This window comes from Alternaria atra (assembly GCF_907166805.1).
Source record: "Alternaria atra isolate CS162 genome assembly, contig: 21, whole genome shotgun sequence".
Taxonomy (NCBI): Eukaryota; Fungi; Ascomycota; class Dothideomycetes; order Pleosporales; family Pleosporaceae; genus Alternaria; species Alternaria atra.
Window position 1 is genome coordinate 4553050 of NW_025091319.1, and position 18621 is coordinate 4571670.

Sequence of the window (18621 nt, forward strand, 5' to 3'; positions counted from 1 at the left end):
GCACGTCACTGCCCGCCTGCTCACACCAACAACAAGCTTTCTCCATGCAACAACCCTACCTAGACCCTTAACTTTCCCGCACTTCCCTCTTTTCCAAATTCCACCTTGCGCAAACAAAAGTACTTGGTATCCTCCTGTTATCGTGACCTCGTTTGAGCGAGCAGAAGCGACTACTACACAACACAAACACAAGAACCTTGACAAACAATGTCGCAGCGACGGAACGGCGGAGAGCCGCAGCCCAAGGACGGGATGCCACCAGCAAAGGGTGAGGGTATGTTGGCAGAAAAATCAGCAATCGTCGCATATGGATTCCAGAAGGCTAATAAGAAGAACAGCGCAGGACAAGCAGGCGAGGCTTTTATCGCAGGAAGCTGGGCATTTCTCTCTGGTGAGGGCTTTGCATCTGGCTGATTTTATTACGGAGCTCAATGGTACGTTTTGCGATACAGTGCACATTCAATAGAAGAATAGACTTGGGCTGTTCAGCGAAGGGGATTAAGGGCATGGTGTTGACAGGATTAATTTCTAGGCTTCTGCGGCGTCATGTCCATCTTCTCCTCCCTCCGCTACTGCACGCAGTCGGACCCCTTCAACTACACGAACCTGTACTTTGCCCTCGGCTTCATCCCCCTCGGTCTCTTCTTCGACTTCATGGACGGCAAAGTCGCCCGCTGGCGCAAGAAGGCGTCGCTCATGGGCCAGGAACTCGATTCCTTGGCTGACCTCGTCTCGTTTGGCGTTAGCCCCGCCGCTGCTGCCTTCTGTCTCGGTCTGCGCACACCCGTCGACCACCTACTCCTGAGCTTCTTCGTGCTCTGCGGTCTTACACGTTTGGCCAGGTTCAATGTCACCGTTGCTATGGTGCCAAAGGATGCGACGGGCAAGAGCAAGTACTTTGAGGGCACTCCCATTCCCATGTCGCTGGGTATCGTGCAAGTTATGGCGTATTGGGTGTACAAGGGCTGGACGCTGGAACAGGTTCCCATGGGCCTTTGGCTTGAGGGCACGGCGTTTGAGTTTCATCCCGTTGTTGCCATGTTCATCCTTCATGGATGCTTGATGGTCAGCAAGAGTGTTAAGATTCCCAAGCCCTAGATCATGGTCTCACGGAGGAAAGCGGTCCGGTGTGTTGTGCACATGGGCCTCCTTGCTCGGACGATGGGAGTAGCGGAACTTGGTTGTACACAGAGATCAGCTTGCATGACGATGCTATGATCGATTAGCGGGCGTACAAAATACGATGATACCCTATTATCAATGAAACAATGGTAGAAAGCTCAACCGAATCTGCATGTGAAGCACTTGTAAATGACCATCATATGACGGAGATTCCGCAGTGTTCGGAAATTCTATTGAAATTGTTACTATTACAGAGAAAGTCAAGTTCAATGACTGTGGTATCATGATTGTAAATCTGCGAATCAAGTTTGCTGAACCAACACAGCAGGAACCAGACAGCTTCTGATCCAATAGACCCGATGCCAGCCTGGTACCTACAAGGAGACGGGCTTTCGGTACGGGCGTGTACAAACATGCCAAAGGGGATGTCTCGGTCCCAGTAATCAATGTAGCTTGTCTAGAAACTTCGTCTAGGATAATTGCAGCCCGGTACCATCGTATCTTGTGGTAGCTGCTTGACGACAGGGACGTCTATTATGATGTGGGCGACGTGACGACCGCAAGCGGAAACAAGGAAAATATATCAAGCTGCAGTGGTGCGATCACCGCGTAATAATCAGCGAGAACCCGTCAAGCCATTGTGCGCAGGAGCCAGATAGGCCACCGATGGTGTAGCCGCGAGGAGGAATGAGCGTGTGCCTGGACATTGTTAGCTAGCATTTGCTTTGAAAAGGATCTATACATACCCGCTGCCACCATTCGGGTTTCCGTACCATTCGCTCTTCCTTCCCAAGCTTGTTAGTATCTGTAGGCCATCAATCCATAGTCCGGCGCGTAAAGAAAAGCCCAGCAACAGCTCTCCTTTTCGCGTATCTAGTGCAAATTCAGACATGCTGCCTCCTCGCTTGCCGAAGAGTTGGGTATCCGTATCTTCATACACGAACTCTAATCCATCCATGGCGAAACCATGGTAAACTTTGATGCTGAGTAAAAGCTTGGTCTGGATGTGAACGTAATCGAATATCACTTCCTGTGGCTGTGAACCCTCCATCTGCGAGTAACCTAGTTTGCCGCCGCGGTAACCCCATCGACCATCTGGTATCTTGACACGGGCATTCTTTTGGTTGGAAAGCTGACTGAAATCCTCAACAACGTGCTTGCCTCCACCAGCAGAGTATACCTCGAGCTTCAAGCGCGATTTCTGCTTCTCTTTGGGTAATAGGGAACGAAGCGTGCCTTCTTCCAGTGTAACCTGTCGTGGATACTGGTTGTCCTGCTCAGGAAACTCTTTCCAGTGGTGACAGACCTCCTCTCCTTCCGTGTAAAGCTCGACCCAAGCGATGCCCGATTTGGAGGTCGCGATGACGCCGCCTTGACTAATATCAACCGTCCACACTTGCACACTGCCATCTCCGTTGACGTTTGGGTTATCGATAGGTATCCGGAAACAAGGATGGAATCGGAAACGTAATACATCGAGTTTGTGCCATCTGCACTCATCGTTTGGGAGGACTAGCCGCTGGCCAGATGATTTGGTGCGTGTTGAGTAAGGTTCTCGGCAGGTGAAGGTGCGATTCAACGTAACGTAATCGCGTAACATTACACCCGACTCCTGATGAGGACAACCAAAGAGATGCCCTGTCTCATGGAGATGGGCGCCAATTCCTATGTTGGCAGCTTCCCAATTGCTTCCGGACTCGTTGCAGTCATTCGCGACAAATGAAGTATCGGTTTTTGTGCAATCTTGGAAAGCTTGGAAAACTTCTTCGATGCTTGATGGGTAGCTGTGAAGCGCATGAGAGCCGAAGATGGCCAGCTGTAAATCCCCAGTTCCTCCGCCTAGAGCCGCATGTCCTCGGACTGTCTTCTCTTTTGTGTCCCAATGTGTATCGAGAAATAGACAGGCGACGTAATGCTTCTGACCGGGTACCATGGGGAAATAGTCTCTACAGGCTTCTATGGCAATGTCGAAAAGCTCGTTTTTCTTGGTTCCTGGGCCGTACTGCTGGGCGCGTTCCAGATCGCGTATCTCTGCAACAGATTTCCGTGAGCGGATGACATGAATCTTTGCTTGCGTTCGGTATTGGTTCTGCTCCCAATCTTGATAGCTTAGCGTTCCAGGCTCCCAAGCGTCTTCGAAACGAAAACAGCGTCGGCCGAATCCATATCGCTTCATCTGTTCGCCAGTAAAGGCTTGCCAAAGGTATGCAACCATACGGAACTTCTTGGTCGCAAGTTCTAGGCTATTTCCTTCTCGCTCGATGCGCTCGGGTGGAGCGTCGTATGTACCTGGGGAATCATGACCCAATATGATTGCAAGCTGTAGGGGCGGCGATTGCGACAATGGGAGGTAATTAATGTTGATGAAAGAAGCATGAGCGGACACCGAGGTGTTTAGCGAAGAGACCTTGGGCGAGGCGAAGTCGAGTCGAATTCTGTTGCAGCCGGGCTCCAGGTGCACCAAGGCTTTGAAGTAGGAATCGTGTACCGGCCAGCAAGTAGATGGGAAGCGGCCCTGATGGTGATTAACCGTGAGTGTGCCGTCCAGCGGTTTGCTCTGTGCCTCTCCAACCTGACCGAATATCAGCAGTACCTGTTGGTGTACCCATGAGTTATCCGAGACGGACAAGACGCGCGGCGCGAGGAGCGATGATCTATTAAACGAGCTGTTGGAGCCGGTCGAGGTTGGCGATGCTAAGCCATTGATGCTGTAGCGTTTCACAGGGTCGACAGTCGGTCGCTGAGGTCGCGCAGGCGCAGGCGTAGGGCCATTGGTGAGGTCTTTGGTTTGGGTGTTGACTTCGTCCGTGGTAGAGGTGGCTGGGGTAGTAGAAGGCGACGACGAGCCGACTTGTGAAGAGTTCACAGTAGAAGCGGAAACGCGGCGGGTTACGGCGTTGCCATTATGGCCCTCTGTACCGGTTGCTGGTCTGTCGCCGCTCTTGGACATGCGACTGCTCTTCCTACCAAGGTTTCTGAGGAAAGACGGCATCGTGACAACTACTGCGCTGGTTTGCGCCGAACGTGAAGCTTGAAGGTGCTCAAGATGAGTTCGAAAGCTTGTCCAATTATTGAATCATAGGCGTAGGTAACGAGCGACAAGGAGGGCGCGATTGTGGAGCTATGGAGAGCTTGGGGGACGCGTAATACGGCGTGATAGTCACTGTAGGGTGGGAACAAGCGAATGGGAGGCTGTACTGACAATAGCTATGCTACTATGCATGCGGGAAGCGAGTGAAGGCAGAATATGCACGATGGCGGGAGAGAGCAAAGAAAGTTGGTGTTGTCGAATGAGGCAGCAATGTCAAGGTGGAGAGGGCGCCGACGTGAAGTGCTGCGGTGATGCAAGCTAGCAGGACCAAATAGGCAGTTCTGCTGGTCGCGCTAGAGGCTTCCAAAAGGGTCAGTTGGCAAGAATTGGGCCTTGATACGCAACTGCGGGAAGCAAGCTGGATAGAATGGTGGGTTGCACCGAGACGAGCGCATGGTGAGGGTTCGCGACGTCCCGACTCGATAAATGACGTTGCGAAGGCCTGGCCTGGCCGCATAACCGTCCTCTAGCCGCTTCGGGACGGCAGCTCGCTATCTGACATGTGTACTGCCATTGTCATTGCTATCGTGAGCGTCGACTGTTGCTGGCATGGTAGGCTAGCTGTACACAATTGACACACAGATGCAATGTATGTGAGCTGTGAGGGCACATGTGGTGCTCCGAACGCATCACAGATTCTGCACGTCGTCATCCGCGCACTCATCTGGTGTAGCTTCAGAATCAACGGATTTGCGCCCGTTCCCCGACGATGGCATGCAGCCAGTCTGAAACATTCCCAAAGATGGACGTTGCTGATACCTTACCATACCTTACCATACCATACATACGCCCATCGATGCCTTACTCAGCCATGTTACCGCAGCCACCAGATGCATACCCCTGCCCCTCGCCAAACTCTCAGCAGCATAGGTTTTCTTTGTTGCAGGCGCACTCGGACAAGGCTCCAGCGCCGGATAGGAGCCCGCTATGGGGTCACTAAGGCCTTTGTGCCGCTTGCGACTCCTAGCACCTTGACTTCATCATCACTCCCACAACGCCCTGACAAGCACGGGGCCTGTGCTGCCGCAGACTTTGAAGCTAGTCCACTTGCATCGCCAACTCCTCACATTCCTTGCCGACCGTCACCTCAGCTCCGCCCACATGCTGTTTCGCCTGTAGCAACTCTAGTGAGACGTCCAAAGGGCCATATCATCGGCTCGATCCCCCCTACACGCCTCTCTCAGTGAATTGCTACACCATGGCTGAACAGGATGAAGTCGCGAGCAAGGTCCTGCGAAGGGCTCAGGTCTCAAAGGTCCATCTCCCCATGTTCAGCCCCTCGCCCTTGTTTGCTAACATTGTGCCCTGTAGATGACTCGAACGCTGCAGAACCGCCTCGCTCTGGCCAACGTCAAGATGAAGAACGGCTGGGAGAGCCTCAGTCTGGATGCCATTGAACCTGTCCTCGACGGTGTTGAGCGCAAGCGCAAACGCCCCGGCTCTAGCAACGAAGCCATGTCGGATGTATCGAGCGTCTCGGAGCGCTTCTATCAACCCAGCGTCCTCGACTCCTCTCCACTCCAAGCGCCCATCTTCTCAGACGATATTCGACGTTCTGTTGGTCGGTCCGTCAGCACCGGCAGTTACATGCAAAACAAGCGCCCTCGTTACGACCGAACAAAGTACCCAGCATCGAGCAACCATGCCCGTGTCAAAGTTAGGACTGCCACCAGCGCTGCCACATCGTGGAAGAACAACTTCCAGTTGCCCGAGTCTTCGCCTGTATACCATCGCAGACATGCACGCTTCGGTCGTCAGCACGTCCCGAGCCTATCCTTCGTCTCGGAAACCTCGACCGTTCCCGACCCGCACTCACCCCTACTGTCTGAAGACGACGACGAAGACCTACCCATCACATCCTTCTCTCTCAACAGATCGCACTTCCAATCCTCCTTTCAATCATCGCCCCCGAGAGCCCCACGCACACCGCCCCCGGACGTTGCACGTTCAGCACGTCTTCGACAACGCGGGTTCAATGCTGCCGGCGCAGCTCGGGAAGGCAAACAAGGGGATGACGATGCAAACCTCTTGATGTACCTAGCTACATCACCGACGCCGGTCCGACCCGGCCACCAGAAGCCGCAAATGCTGGCCCCATCGACTCCGCCACCAAAAGCCACACCTCTTCCCTCGTCGATGATGTCCACACCCGGTGGTGGTGGCTCTCACTATACAGGCTTTAGTCTTGCGACACCCTCAACAAACCTCAACTTTGCAGAATTCCTCAACATGTCGCCTAGTCCGGCGCAGGCAAATGCTTCATCGTGGAACCGCACACCTGTTGCCGCCCGAACACCCGCTGCTGTCCGGGAAGCACGACGTCATCTCAACTTTGACAACATCGTTCCATCTGGTGACACTTCGCACATGAGTGCTCACATGGGAAAAGTAGATGGCTTCGGCATGGACCTCGGCGGTGAACTGATCTCGTAAACATCCATATTACCCACCATATACAACCCAGCAAGCGTTTGGGCACGACGCAACGACTCCCTGGCAGCATTGAGCATATTCAATGCATCGCACACCTACTATTCCATCCATTGCTGCTATCGAGTGGCTTCCCTTCTGTTCATTTGGATTCTCTGACAAGCATGGCGTTTACGGAGGCTTGGCCTCCTTCTGGATTATGGAAGGCATTATTGACACAATCCATGCATTATACTGCATACGTTTCCTACATATCCCATTTGCACTCTTTTTTTTCGAGCAACTGTATTCTAAGCTATTTTCCGTTTCATTTGTTTGCTATCAGCACAGTACAGCATAGTACAAGAGCATCACGTTATGCGATTTTGGTAGACAGGGACCGAAAGACTAGCCAGGCACCTACAAAGATGCATTTGCATTCTGGGGTATGGTCATATAGGCGAATAATAAAACGCATTGAACGATAAATGCCGTGTATACCTGTTTTCTGATTTCGCTAATGTACTTAGCATACATTGCGCTGCCGGGTGACTGTGCTTGACAGCGAATCATTGCTACGCCACACCTTTACTACCACCTCAGTTCCGATAACTACATGTCCTACGACTACGCGACGAATGCGAACATGATCAACCGAGTGTCGTAGGATGGGGTAAAGTGGAGATCGCTCATGCACCCTTTCATGGGCGGTAGCTTACCAAGTTACCACCGCACGCCATCATGATCATCACACCACAAAGTACTACCTGCATGTGCCTTACATACATGACACAGAACAACTTGAACACTCTCGAACCACTTAAGCCCACATAAGACTCATAAAGCCCAGCCACACGCCCCCACCTCCTAACCTCCGCATAACCTCTCCACCAATCAACTTTAACCGAAGCGACGCGCTCCATGGATTGCCGACGCGTTTCGTGCCAGCTTCGTGTCCACTTTGAAGCACTGTGATTGGCTGATGATGATGGAAAGGTGAGGCTTGCCCTTGGTCGCCAAGGGTTACCATTAAGTCCCGATCTGGAAGACATGGCTGGTATTGAAACGTGATGATGTAAGACGAGGGGGGCTGGAAACTAATGTGGATTGATGACGGGACGATCGCCGATTTAGTGGGTATTTAGGCCATATTCGGTGGTTGGTGGTTTGGTGCATGGATTGCGGCATGGGGGTCGGGTTTAGGCATTGTGTGTGTTTGTGTGTGTGTCGACTGGGTGATGGGACGGAACGGTGCGGTGAAGCTTTCATCATCGTCAACACAACATTTGGTTTCGGGAAAAGAAACACATGCGCAGCACACACTTTCGCATTCCCAGGGCTGTGGGTGCAAAGGAGACGGAATTCTTTTTTTCTGACCATCATCTTCTTTGTTCTTTCTCCGTAGTATTAGCCTCATGTCCAGCGTGACCCGCGGCTCCATCCCCGGATAGAACTAGACCCGGGAATGCTTTCGTTGGAAATGGGATTCTACACAAACCTGCTTTCGGTGGTACATGTCCGTGTTCGTATTTTGCCCTGGCTATAATGGATTTGGGCTTGGTGCTTATAGCACTACTTTCAGGTTCCGCGGAGAGAACGAGATGCAAGTGAACTCGCGGTACCGGTCGTTTCTTTATCGGTATTTGCATGTTGGATGCTGCCAGTGCCCGGAAGGTTCCAATTTTCATGGTAAAGAAGACCTGTCTACCCTGCGGCTAGGAAGTATTCATACCCTTGTTTCCCGATGGTCTAATAGCATGTTGGCACTTTTTAGATACGAATATGTTCTTCAAGTTTGAGTAGTAGGTATTATTTAAGATGTTAATTTGGTTCCATTCATCGTACGATTATGGCAGTTGGAAAGCCCATCGCTCCTATCATATATCCATCCTTCCTTCCTCCCTCCCTTCCTTCCTTCCTTCCATCGTGTGCATCCCTTCGGTATCTCGTGATGAAGAAAGAAAAAGAATATTGGTATAACGCCGCCGCTACTGCTAGAAAACACGCAATAATGCTCTTTCATATACACATGACCCATTCTCTGAGGCAGCAAAAAGTAAAGACAAAGTAGACGGACTAGAGTCCCAAGAAGAGAAGTAGATCGGTAGGTTCAGGTCCTCAGATCATCGAGCATATTGATTCGAGTTGACTTGACTGGCCATGACCATCATCCACACGAGGAATATGCTACCAATGATCCAGAAAGCGAATTCGGCTTGCCAGCATTGACCTACTCGTAGTTAGCCACATGGATCCCCACAATTCCAAGCCACAACGTTGGTTGTGGAGGCCGGGAGAATACTCACAGATGTTCCTCTGCTGCAAAAACGCCAATGTATCCATATTCGGCCCACTTGCGTCATCGTTGAAGACGTATGTATTGCATTGGTTGTTGATGTTTGGTCCGGCGAAGAGTTGTATGGCGGTTCCGATTATCCCGGCAATGAAGAGGACAAGGAGGATAAAGGAGAGTAGCATCATAGTGCCTGGGAGGAGTCTTCGTTGGGCAATGAAGACAATTTCGATGATGATGAAGATTATGGCCAGTGTGCCGACCGTGACGCCGTAGGGCATGATCCTGTGAAGTTTGTCAGTACAATGGTCTTACAATACATGTCCTCCCTTCTTGCCGTGTTGGGTAAATCGGAATTTGCGGATTGGGCATACCATGGTGTTCCTAATCCCATTCGATCTTGTATTGCCATGAATTGCGCATTGATTCCCAAAATTGTTCCGGCTGTTGCCAGCATGACAATTGTCCACATGTTCAGTTGTAAGTCGGGCCAGTAGTACTTCTCCCGTACTACTATCGCTGACCCTACAACTGTGCCTGAATGTCCTGCGCGTGCCATTGTGTCTGTCTGTCGTGTCTCGGCGGCTAAGTTGAGAGGGGCTTGGAGTATGCGATTGTGGTCGAGCTTGCGCTAGGAAGATGATATTGTTGCGCTCGATGTGCGCGATGGTGGTTGTCCGCTGGCGAGATGTTCCTTCAGGTTCAGACCTCTTGCGCCTCCAGATACAGAGCCTTGTGTCCTTGATTTACGATGCCGCCTATCCGTAGATTGGGCTTGGGACTTGGCGCTGTCGCAATGTCTCCCTTCTCCTATACCACAAGAGGCGGATGCTTTTTTGCTCCCGGTGCTCGATTGCTTTTGTCGCAAAGGTATGTCAAGTCTTTGCACGCGCGGTCGAGAAGTGCGTCGGATGATAGATGACGTTACGGGTAGCCTCAGCAACGTGAGAATGTGTTGCGGGGAGGGATGCGGAGGTCTCGGAGGTGCCTCAACGGTGAACAACTTCCTTTAGGATGTTATTGTTATGGGTAGGAAGACCGGGAATGATATTTGCAAAGATGCAGAAACGGGAATGATGGGAATTGCAATTACAAGATGCTGAAATTGCGAAGGCCCCTGTTGTTGTGGTCCGAGGAACCATCATGCCAGCCTCCCAAACTTGGATGGGGCTGGGAACGAGACTATTGGGCGCGGCAAAAACAGCCATTGCTAAAAACCTGGAACATTGGCCATCTAGGATATTTCAAACATTAAACAATTGTGACGTCTGGATTAATGTTTGCGAGTAACCTTTCCAACATTTCGAATAGTCGATCTGCGCATATTGCTGATGTTGATAATCCCGAGGTTAGCCATCGGATCTTCTGCTGCTTTAGACAATCTGCACTCCAATTTCATACTGAAAAGATGCTTGGATGATTTTCAAAGAGAGTGGACTCTGCTCTTACCCTGTGTATAGCAAGCATGTATTGAAATGAAATGTTTTGAAATTCAACCCTCTCAGCCGTAGTTTGTCAGAGCGGCGGTGGTTGAATGCATCACCTGATGATATGATCAAAGAATAATGGTTATCGAGATGGAACATGCTGTAGTACGTGGTCTGCTTCTTCGCAACCATTGGTAGCTGACTTGACGAGTTCAACTTGCATCACCTTCCGAGCTTGTTCAGCACGGACGCTATTGCAGAACCCTCCTCTGGAGAAGGATTCAGTCGCCCAAGTGCATCGGGCAAGTTGAACTTCAGAGTAATTTGACTAGAAAATATAACTCGCGCACCCTTCACAGAGTGTCCATAGCAAGGCGCCATGTCTAGACATGATACAGTGGTCCCATCAACTCCAAAACGCCTCAAATGATCATGGTATCGGTAGGTAGTCGTAGGATCGAGCCGAAACGGCAGCGCAAACGGTTGCGCATTGCCAGCGTATTCCGAAAGAGGTGTTTGCCGTCCCAGTCCGAGGCACTTAGTATCCTCCTCGTCCACGTCCACCAAAACCACCACCACCACCGCGTCCACCTCTTGAGAAACCACCACCGCCGCCACCGCGGCCGCCAAATCCACTTCCTCCACGGCCACCGAAACTACCTCCACGTCCAGGGGGTCCGCCACGTCCTCGGGGTGCTCCACGGCCGCGACCTCCAAAGCCGCGAGAACCTCCACGGGGTGCTCCGCGACCGGCGCCAGCAGCCCTCTTAGGCTTCGTAACACCACCAACGGGCTTGGGCTTGGGAAGGAATCTGCATTGATCAGCGCGAAATTTCCTAATACCATTTAGATTGGCTTACCTGTCCAGAGGCAGCAGCTTGTCGCCTCCAATGTAGAACTTGTCGCCAGCCTTGAAGGACTTGGCTTGTATGCCCTCTTGAGGCTTGATGGTGAAGTAGACCTGGTTCAACGGGCCGAGGATTTCGTCGACTTTGCCAATGGGCGTCTGTAGGTTGGTCAGCTCGTTGTCCGCGTTTTTCTCGATCGCGACGCATGTACCTTGTTCTCCAGATAGATGGGCGCGTTGAAGTATGGGATCTTGGTGTTTATCGATTCGCAGAACATTTCGTTTTCGCAGTCGTGAACGAACTTGCCCATCTCTAGCATGGCTGTTAGCGGTTTCCTTGACTGCTCAATCGCTACACGTACCGATGACAGTGTCTGGGGGTCCGAATGAGGCTCCCATGCCACCGCGTCCTGTCGCGCATTAGTTGAAAAGTCGTCGATAGCTTCGAGCATGCCACACACCTCCACGAGGAGTAAATCCGCCACGTCCGCCGAAGCCGCCGCCGCGACCGCCACGAGGAGTACCGCGAAATGCCATGTTGTTCGTTGTGGTGAATGTGGATCGGTGCGCGAAAGGTGAGCTTGGTCTAGAGCTTCGCGAAAAGTTCGAACTGAAAATGAAGTTGCAGATAGCGCAACCAATCGGCACCACGTTTCGCCGGTGGCTCCTTCCGCCGCATGCAACCCCACCAAATGCGCCCTGCTAAAGGCTAAGTGGGCTGTCGTGCGCGCGCTTCTTTTTGGCATTGTGATTGAGTTGGACGTTACAGTGCTTCCGGACTTGGCTTTTCACACCGGCCCAGAATCATTGCAGCCTCCGCATTCAACTCAGAGTCACCGCACCTCCGCCACGCTCCCGGGTTGCAACACCTCGCATACGACTGAGTCACAACTTCTATAACCCCGCCGAACGCGCTTCAGACTCGACGACAACAACAACAACAACAACAACATCAACAACATCAACATGGCCGACGCAGTCAAAGATGCAGTCAACTCGGCTGTCGAGGGCGTCAAGAACCTGTCCGTAGCTGCCGAGCAGAAAGTCCAGCAGAAGGAAAACAAGGCCCCGAAACCCAAGAAAGAGAAGAAGGCCAAGGGAGATGCTGGTGACGGTCGTCCTTTGATGCTCGACCCTGCGCCAGCCTTTATCGACCACCGCATTCAGATCTTCGAGAAGCTCAAGGCCAAATACGACGAGGAGATTGCTCAGAAGCCTCGCGGTACGCTCACCACTCCATGACGATAATCTTCCTACAGTACTGACCTATCGCGCCTTGTAGAGAAGATCACTATTACACTCGAGGACGGCAAGAACATCGAAGGAGAGTCATGGGTCACCAGTCCCGCCGACATTGCGCGAAACATTGCGAAGAGCCTTTTCGAGCGCACCGTCGTCGCGCGTCTGGACAAGGGCACACCAGACGAGACACTATGGGATCTGGAGCGACCTTTGGAGAAGAGCTGTAAGCTCGAGCTCCTGCCCTTCGACGATCCCGAGGGCAAGAAGGTCTTCTGGCACTCGAGCGCACATATCCTGGGAGAAGCATCGGAACGCAGATTCGGTTGCGACCTTTGCATTGGACCTCCAATTGAGGATGGTTTCTACTACGAGGTCAGTTCGGCTCTACTGACTGACGAGCCCAACTAATCGTATAACAGATGGCTCTTCCAGATAACGCTGCAGTCGACCCCGCCGATCACAAGCCGCTCGAGACCATCGTCAACTCTATTGTCAAGGAGAAGCAGCCGTTCCAGCGCTTGACTCTCTCCAAAGACGACCTGTAAGCTTGATGTTCTATACCTAAGCGTCTGTTCTGACCTGTCCAGGCTCGAGATGTTCAAGTCGAACAAATACAAGCAGCACATCATCAAGGACAAAATCGCGGACGGCACCTTCACTACCGTGTACCGCAATGGACCACTGATCGATCTGTGCCGAGGACCACACGTACCACACACCGGACGGATAAAGCAGTTCAAGGTCATGAAGAACTCGGCGTCATACTTCTTGGGTGATGCCAAGAACGACAGCTTACAACGTATCTACGGTGTGTCATTCCCTGACAAAGACGCGATGCAGGCCCATCTCAAGTTCCTCGAGGAGGCCGCCAAGCGAGACCACCGCAAGATTGGAAAAGAACAAGAGCTCTTCTTCTTCCACGAGTACAGCCCGGGTTCCTGTTTTTTCCTCCCACACGGTCAAATCATCTACAACACACTGCAGGCGTTCCTGCGCGAGGAGTACTGGAACCGTGGGTACCAGGAGGTAGCATCACCAAACATGTACAACTCAGCGCTGTGGAAGATCTCCGGTCACTGGCAGCATTATGCCGAAGACATGTTCACTTTTGACGTTGAGAAGGAGAAGTGGGCGCTGAAGCCCATGAACTGCCCTGGCCACTGTCTGATCTTCAAGCACCGCGAGCGAAGTTACAGAGAATTGCCCATTCGCATGGCCGACTTCGGGATCTTACATCGGAACGAGGCTAGCGGTGCGCTCACTGGACTTACGCGAGTTCGCCGGTTCCAACAGGACGACACTCACGTATTCTGTACTCAAGACCAAATCACAGAGGAGATATTCGCACTCTTCGACTTCCTCAAGGCGGTTTATGGCAAGTTCGGCTTCACATTCAAATTGAAGCTGAGTACACGTCCAGAGGGCTTCCTTGGCGATATTGATACATGGAACAAGGCAGAGGCCAAGCTGACTGACGCTCTGAATGACTTCACAGCTGCCGGTGGTGGCGCTTGGGAGCTGAACCCTGGTGACGGTGCCTTCTACGGGCCCAAGATCGACATCACCATCTCTGACGCTTTGAAGCGCGAATTCCAGTGCGCCACCATTCAACTTGATTTCCAACTACCCAACCAGTTTGAGCTTGAGTACATGACATCTGAGGTCATTCCTACAAAATCCAAGGACCAACCACAGGAAGGCGAACATATCGAGCAGAAGAAGGAGAAGCTGGAAGGCGCTGATGTCACCATCCCCAAGAAGATCAAAGAACCACAACCAGGCTACGCTCGTCCTGTTATGATTCATCGCGCTATCTATGGATCGTTTGAGCGATTCATCGCGTAAGCTTTATCCCCGCTAGAACAATCAAGTATGCTTGCTAACAAGAGTAGTATCTTGACAGAGCACTTCGCTGGTCGATGGCCTTTCTGGCTCTCTCCTCGCCAAGTCATGGTCATCCCCGTCATGCCAGGCGCAAATGACTACGTCAAGGAAGTGCAAGCCGCCCTCCGCAAACGCCATCTCCACGCCGACATTGACATCAGCGGCAATACCATGCAAAAGAAGATCCGTACAGCGCAACTTGCCCTCTACAACTTCATCATGGTCGTCGGTGCTGAGGAACAAGAGGCCAGAGCTGTGAACTGGAGGAACCGTGACGACCAGGAGACACAGCAGCGTGGTGTTATTGTGCCGCTTGATGAGGCGATAGAGAAGCTAGTCAAGTTGAGGGACGAGCGCAGCATCGAGAACAAGGTCTAAGTTCCAAATGTGAAAGGATATCAGCTAGATGCATGGGAAGGCGTATGAGGTATGAAGATACGATTTGATGAAGGTGCAAAGAAGAAACGGAGTGCCTGTGTAGCTTCAGTCTATGACTGTTTCATCGCATGCACAATCTCAAATAAGAACGTATAAGCAACAGTTGCTCTCTGTGACGCGTGTCATCCGAATACCGTGATGTGGTAGAGCGAACATGAAGGATGTTTGTTCCCATTTCCCGTCTCTGTTACGTTTCTAAGAAACCTGCACTTTGATTGGAAATGTTAGCACCCACACATTCACTACCGCACTGACGAAGTAGAGCAGAAGTAGAGTGCTAAACCGAAAAGGTATGATAATTCAAACGAGACAGACAATCTGTAAGTGGTATCTAGCGATCGCGATGAAGGATGAAAGCATATTGCAACGCCGTGCAGGTAGGGGAAACGCCCCACGCAAAACAATAAAATAACCAACTCCGTCGTTAAACATTCATTCTCAACTTCCCAACTTCCCCCTGGGTTCGTTCGTAGCCCGTTCGCCTACGGTGCTTGAAATCTCTACTACTCGTCTGTCGTATTGGTCGATTACCATCCACCCCTGACCCTCCTGACTTTCTCCTTTCCGCCGACTCGACCAGCAGTGATACGTCGGACCCACCGCCTGATTGCCCAACCCCTGGCCAGGGCTTGGAAAGCCAAGACGTCGCTTTCAAGTTGCTTGTGTCGGGTATCTTGGATTGCCTTCCAACGTCTCTGAATCACAGTGGCAGCATCGACCATCTCCTGTCGAGCTTGCGCCACTACTGCACAGTCATGCGCTATCTTCATTGCTTGAATGCGAGTGCTGATCTGGCGGCGGAGTAGGAAACGGCGGAAAGCCGATTGGATAGTAGAAGCAGCACGGTGTGTGCGTGCAAGCGGCAATAGTCGACTTGCCAGGAAAGATAGAGTAAGAAGGGTGAAGTCCCGACTTGGAATGGAGCGAGCTGTGGTGTGCTGTGGCGTGAAAAGCGCAATGAATGAAGTGGAGCAGCCGACAACCTTGAGTTTTGCTGCTAGCCCCAATCGCTCGTTTCCTTCAGCGGAGGTGGTAAGATTCGATGGCAAGTAGGTATCAACGATAACCTCTAGGACCTTTGGGTCTGCAAAGCTTGTCGTCAGATTTGCAACACGCAGGCCATGAAGGCGAGCAATGGAGCGGGACCAAGAAAGTAGGAGCCGCTTGTGGTATGCCATGCCATGTAGCTCAGTCGTCTCGTCCTCTTCGTCCTCGGAATCGAGGACTCGTCCCTCATAGCTATCCCGCGCCCTGTACCATTGATTGCGGAAGCGATCCGTCTCCTTAACAAGCTGCGGCCAGTCGACAAGACTTCCAAGACCACACTTGCCGACAAGAGACCAAAGAAGTGAAAGTGTCTTCTCGCGGTGCCCGTCAACAATGTCTTCAGCTCTGATACCGCTGACTGCCGCACTGGGCATGCCCGGGACATGACTCAATGCAGCCAAGGCAATCTGAACATTGTAGACCTTCTGGGGACGGCCAATGGCTGGATATTTGAGGTGCTGGGAGAGGACCCAAGTGTCCTTGTGCGAGGAATCGAGAGAGCTGTTGAGAAGCTCCCCGCTGGGTAGGCTGAGAGTAACGGTGTCCTCCTGTTGCGTAGTGAGGACGGTTGATGGGTAAAGAAGTAACTCTACGAGACGAGTGAGTGCGATCCCATCACGGAGATCGATGGCGATGTTGTCGATCTGGTAGGTGTACTCCTGTAGTGGATACTGAACATGTTCGACCTTGTAGTTGAGATGGCTTAGCGGTCGAGTGATATCACCATGTGAAGAGAGCAGCATCTTGGATAACTGGTGCAGGATCTCAACAGACGTTTTATAGGGTGACGTCGTTTGGAATAGGCATCCGGGTAAAGCATCCGTCATCTTCGCTTGATCGAGGACCAGAATCAGCATCAGACTTCGCAATGCGGTACGACGCCACGACCAGCCTTGGGAACCGAAGTCATCGTCGCCGCGTGTAAGGCTAGCAATGCTGCCGCCTCCGGATTTGACGCGAACAGCATCCTCGTTCTTGATGAGAAAGGCGGACAGAAAGCTCTCAATAGCCCGGCGTTCTGCGCGATACTGACGAGATCCATCATCCGAGCATGTTGAACCAGTGGATAGTCGGCAGGGCGTTGTAATTTGGCGGCCAACAATAGTCTCAGCTGCAGCACGTAGTGCGTTCAGGTCGTACGACTTAGTCCATAGGTTGAGGAACTTCTTGCGCAGGCCAACATCGTCCTTGAGCCTGAGCGTCTGAGCTAGGAGATCCTTCGGTATGCTCAGCGCACCAAATTGAAGTGAAGCTTGTAATCGTTTGTGCAGTGAGGGCATTGTGGGGTCGTGGTATATGGCAAGCATCTTCTTGCGCATGTCCTCAGGGCTCTGTTCAGCGTTTGGGTCTTTGCTCGCAGAGTCAAAGACTGAGTTTAGAAGCTGTGTAATGGCGACTTCTTGGTAGGTAAGCCAGTTGTCTTCGTACAACTCTGGCTGTGCCAGGTCTTCCTGTAGTACTGGGTACTTCTCTCGTGATTGCGGTCGTTGGCCCACTTCGTGTAGCATGGTGATGCTGCTTGCTACGCTTCCAGTCTTCTGACGGCGCAGTGCTGTGGGTGGAGATTTATCGGTATGAAACGGCGAAGAGGAAAGCGGTGCGCGCTTGGCCTTGGCCAGTTTCGCTCGTTCAGTCTTGATGGTTGTCCTCAAAGATGCCCTACTACTTGCGGCAGAAGCGGTGCCGTCTGCTCTTGCCTTGAGTGCCTTCGCTGGCATCTCGTCTTGAGCCACGTGCGATCGTGGTCGTTTCTGTGAGCCCTCTGGCCGTTTCTTGGTGTGTAGTATCCGTTCGGGTTCTTTGGGAGCATTGAAGTGGACCTTGGGGGCCTTTGTGGCGGGCTTCTTTGCATCTGCCTTGGTAAAGTTGATTTCGATGTGTGTACCGATCTTCTTGTTCTCAATGGCGTCGGTTCCTGGTGGCACGTTCTCTTTCCCGCCGCCTGAGCCCACAATGTCGCTCGAGAAGGATGAGCTCTGTGATGATCGCGATGTCGTGCTCAAAGGACCTCGCTTCGGTGGTGCAGCGAGAGACTTGCGCGGTACCTTCTTGTCCCTCTTCAACGCCGGCATCAGGTTGTTTCCTTCTTCCTCGGACAATGTAACTAGATCCAGTCCGATGTCTGGCGAGGTCTCCCGAACGTTGCGCGACGCATGTGTAGGCTGTCCTGGGTGGATAGTGAAGACGGACGTGTCATCGGACGGAATGTAAATGGTCCTGCGTCGCAAGTCCTTCCTAGGGGCCTGCTTCTTGAGCTCTTTTTTCTCCAGAACATGTTCCCGTAGCTGCACTGTCGCATCGACGTCTGTCGCATGCTTGTCGCTAGGTATTTGCGCGACACGTCTTCGGTGCAGCCTCTCATGCTGCGGTTCCTGGACAGGCGCAACCGGCTTGGGTATCCTCTGTGCTGGATGCGCAAGTATAGTGCTCTTCTTTGTCCTGACAGCCGCAGGAACAACGCTCGCGCGGCTCCTCCTCTTGACCTCAAACTCTGCTTGTTGCTGTTCCTCCTCCTGTGCCACATCCTCGAAGATATCCAGCGATGGGTTGAAGGCAGGCTTGTGCGTGTTGCGCATTGGTCGTCGCGGCTTTGCCTGGCGAGTGGGCTTCAGTTCGGTTGTGTATTCGAGGTTTGTGGTCGTGTTGTTCTCGTCGTAATAGGTCGGCGCGTAGTGGCTCGCATAGCCGCTGTAATAGCTGCTGGTAGATGAATAGGGCGCTGGGCAGGGTGTGCCCGCCGTATATCCGTACATATTGACGGATGATAATTTCGAAATTACTGGCAATGTTGGGAGCGCCGGCGCATAGGTTGTGAGGAATC

At 52.2% G+C, this 18621-nt stretch overlaps 7 protein-coding genes across 7 annotated transcripts; 3 read left to right on the forward strand and 4 right to left on the reverse strand.

Annotated features, from left to right (window-relative positions):
* Positions 1–546: 546 nt before the first annotated feature.
* ALTATR162_LOCUS1949 (uncharacterized protein) lies at positions 547–1098 on the forward strand (the record flags this gene model as incomplete). Its single annotated transcript, XM_043309551.1, has 1 exon — positions 547–1098. One exon carries the CDS (start codon positions 547–549, stop codon positions 1096–1098), a length of 552 nt encoding a protein of 183 aa, XP_043165486.1.
* A 626-nt stretch (positions 1099–1724) lies between these two features.
* ALTATR162_LOCUS1950 (uncharacterized protein) lies at positions 1725–4114 on the reverse strand (the record flags this gene model as incomplete). The annotated part of the gene is made up of 2 exons (XM_043309552.1): positions 1725–1821; positions 1869–4114. The coding sequence occupies 2 exons, from the start codon at positions 4112–4114 to the stop codon at positions 1725–1727; spliced, it is 2343 nt and encodes a 780-aa protein (XP_043165487.1).
* A 1297-nt stretch (positions 4115–5411) lies between these two features.
* On the forward strand, positions 5412–6646 carry ALTATR162_LOCUS1951 (uncharacterized protein; the record flags this gene model as incomplete). Its single annotated transcript, XM_043309553.1, has 2 exons — positions 5412–5468; positions 5525–6646. The coding sequence occupies 2 exons, from the start codon at positions 5412–5414 to the stop codon at positions 6644–6646; spliced, it is 1179 nt and encodes a 392-aa protein (XP_043165488.1).
* Positions 6647–8745: 2099 nt separating this feature from the next.
* ALTATR162_LOCUS1952 (uncharacterized protein) lies at positions 8746–9474 on the reverse strand (the record flags this gene model as incomplete). The annotated part of the gene is made up of 3 exons (XM_043309554.1): positions 8746–8852; positions 8929–9200; positions 9290–9474. The coding sequence occupies 3 exons, from the start codon at positions 9472–9474 to the stop codon at positions 8746–8748; spliced, it is 564 nt and encodes a 187-aa protein (XP_043165489.1).
* A 1406-nt stretch (positions 9475–10880) lies between these two features.
* On the reverse strand, positions 10881–11726 carry ALTATR162_LOCUS1953 (uncharacterized protein; the record flags this gene model as incomplete). The annotated part of the gene is made up of 5 exons (XM_043309555.1): positions 10881–11154; positions 11203–11348; positions 11402–11502; positions 11552–11599; positions 11651–11726. The coding sequence occupies 5 exons, from the start codon at positions 11724–11726 to the stop codon at positions 10881–10883; spliced, it is 645 nt and encodes a 214-aa protein (XP_043165490.1).
* A 429-nt stretch (positions 11727–12155) lies between these two features.
* Positions 12156–14693, forward strand: ALTATR162_LOCUS1954 (uncharacterized protein; the record flags this gene model as incomplete). The annotated part of the gene is made up of 5 exons (XM_043309556.1): positions 12156–12411; positions 12472–12803; positions 12851–12972; positions 13019–14272; positions 14324–14693. 5 exons carry the CDS (start codon positions 12156–12158, stop codon positions 14691–14693), a joined length of 2334 nt encoding a protein of 777 aa, XP_043165491.1.
* A 587-nt stretch (positions 14694–15280) lies between these two features.
* Positions 15281–18553, reverse strand: ALTATR162_LOCUS1955 (uncharacterized protein; the record flags this gene model as incomplete). Its single annotated transcript, XM_043309557.1, has 1 exon — positions 15281–18553. One exon carries the CDS (start codon positions 18551–18553, stop codon positions 15281–15283), a length of 3273 nt encoding a protein of 1090 aa, XP_043165492.1.
* Between the last annotated feature and the right edge of the window lie 68 nt (positions 18554–18621).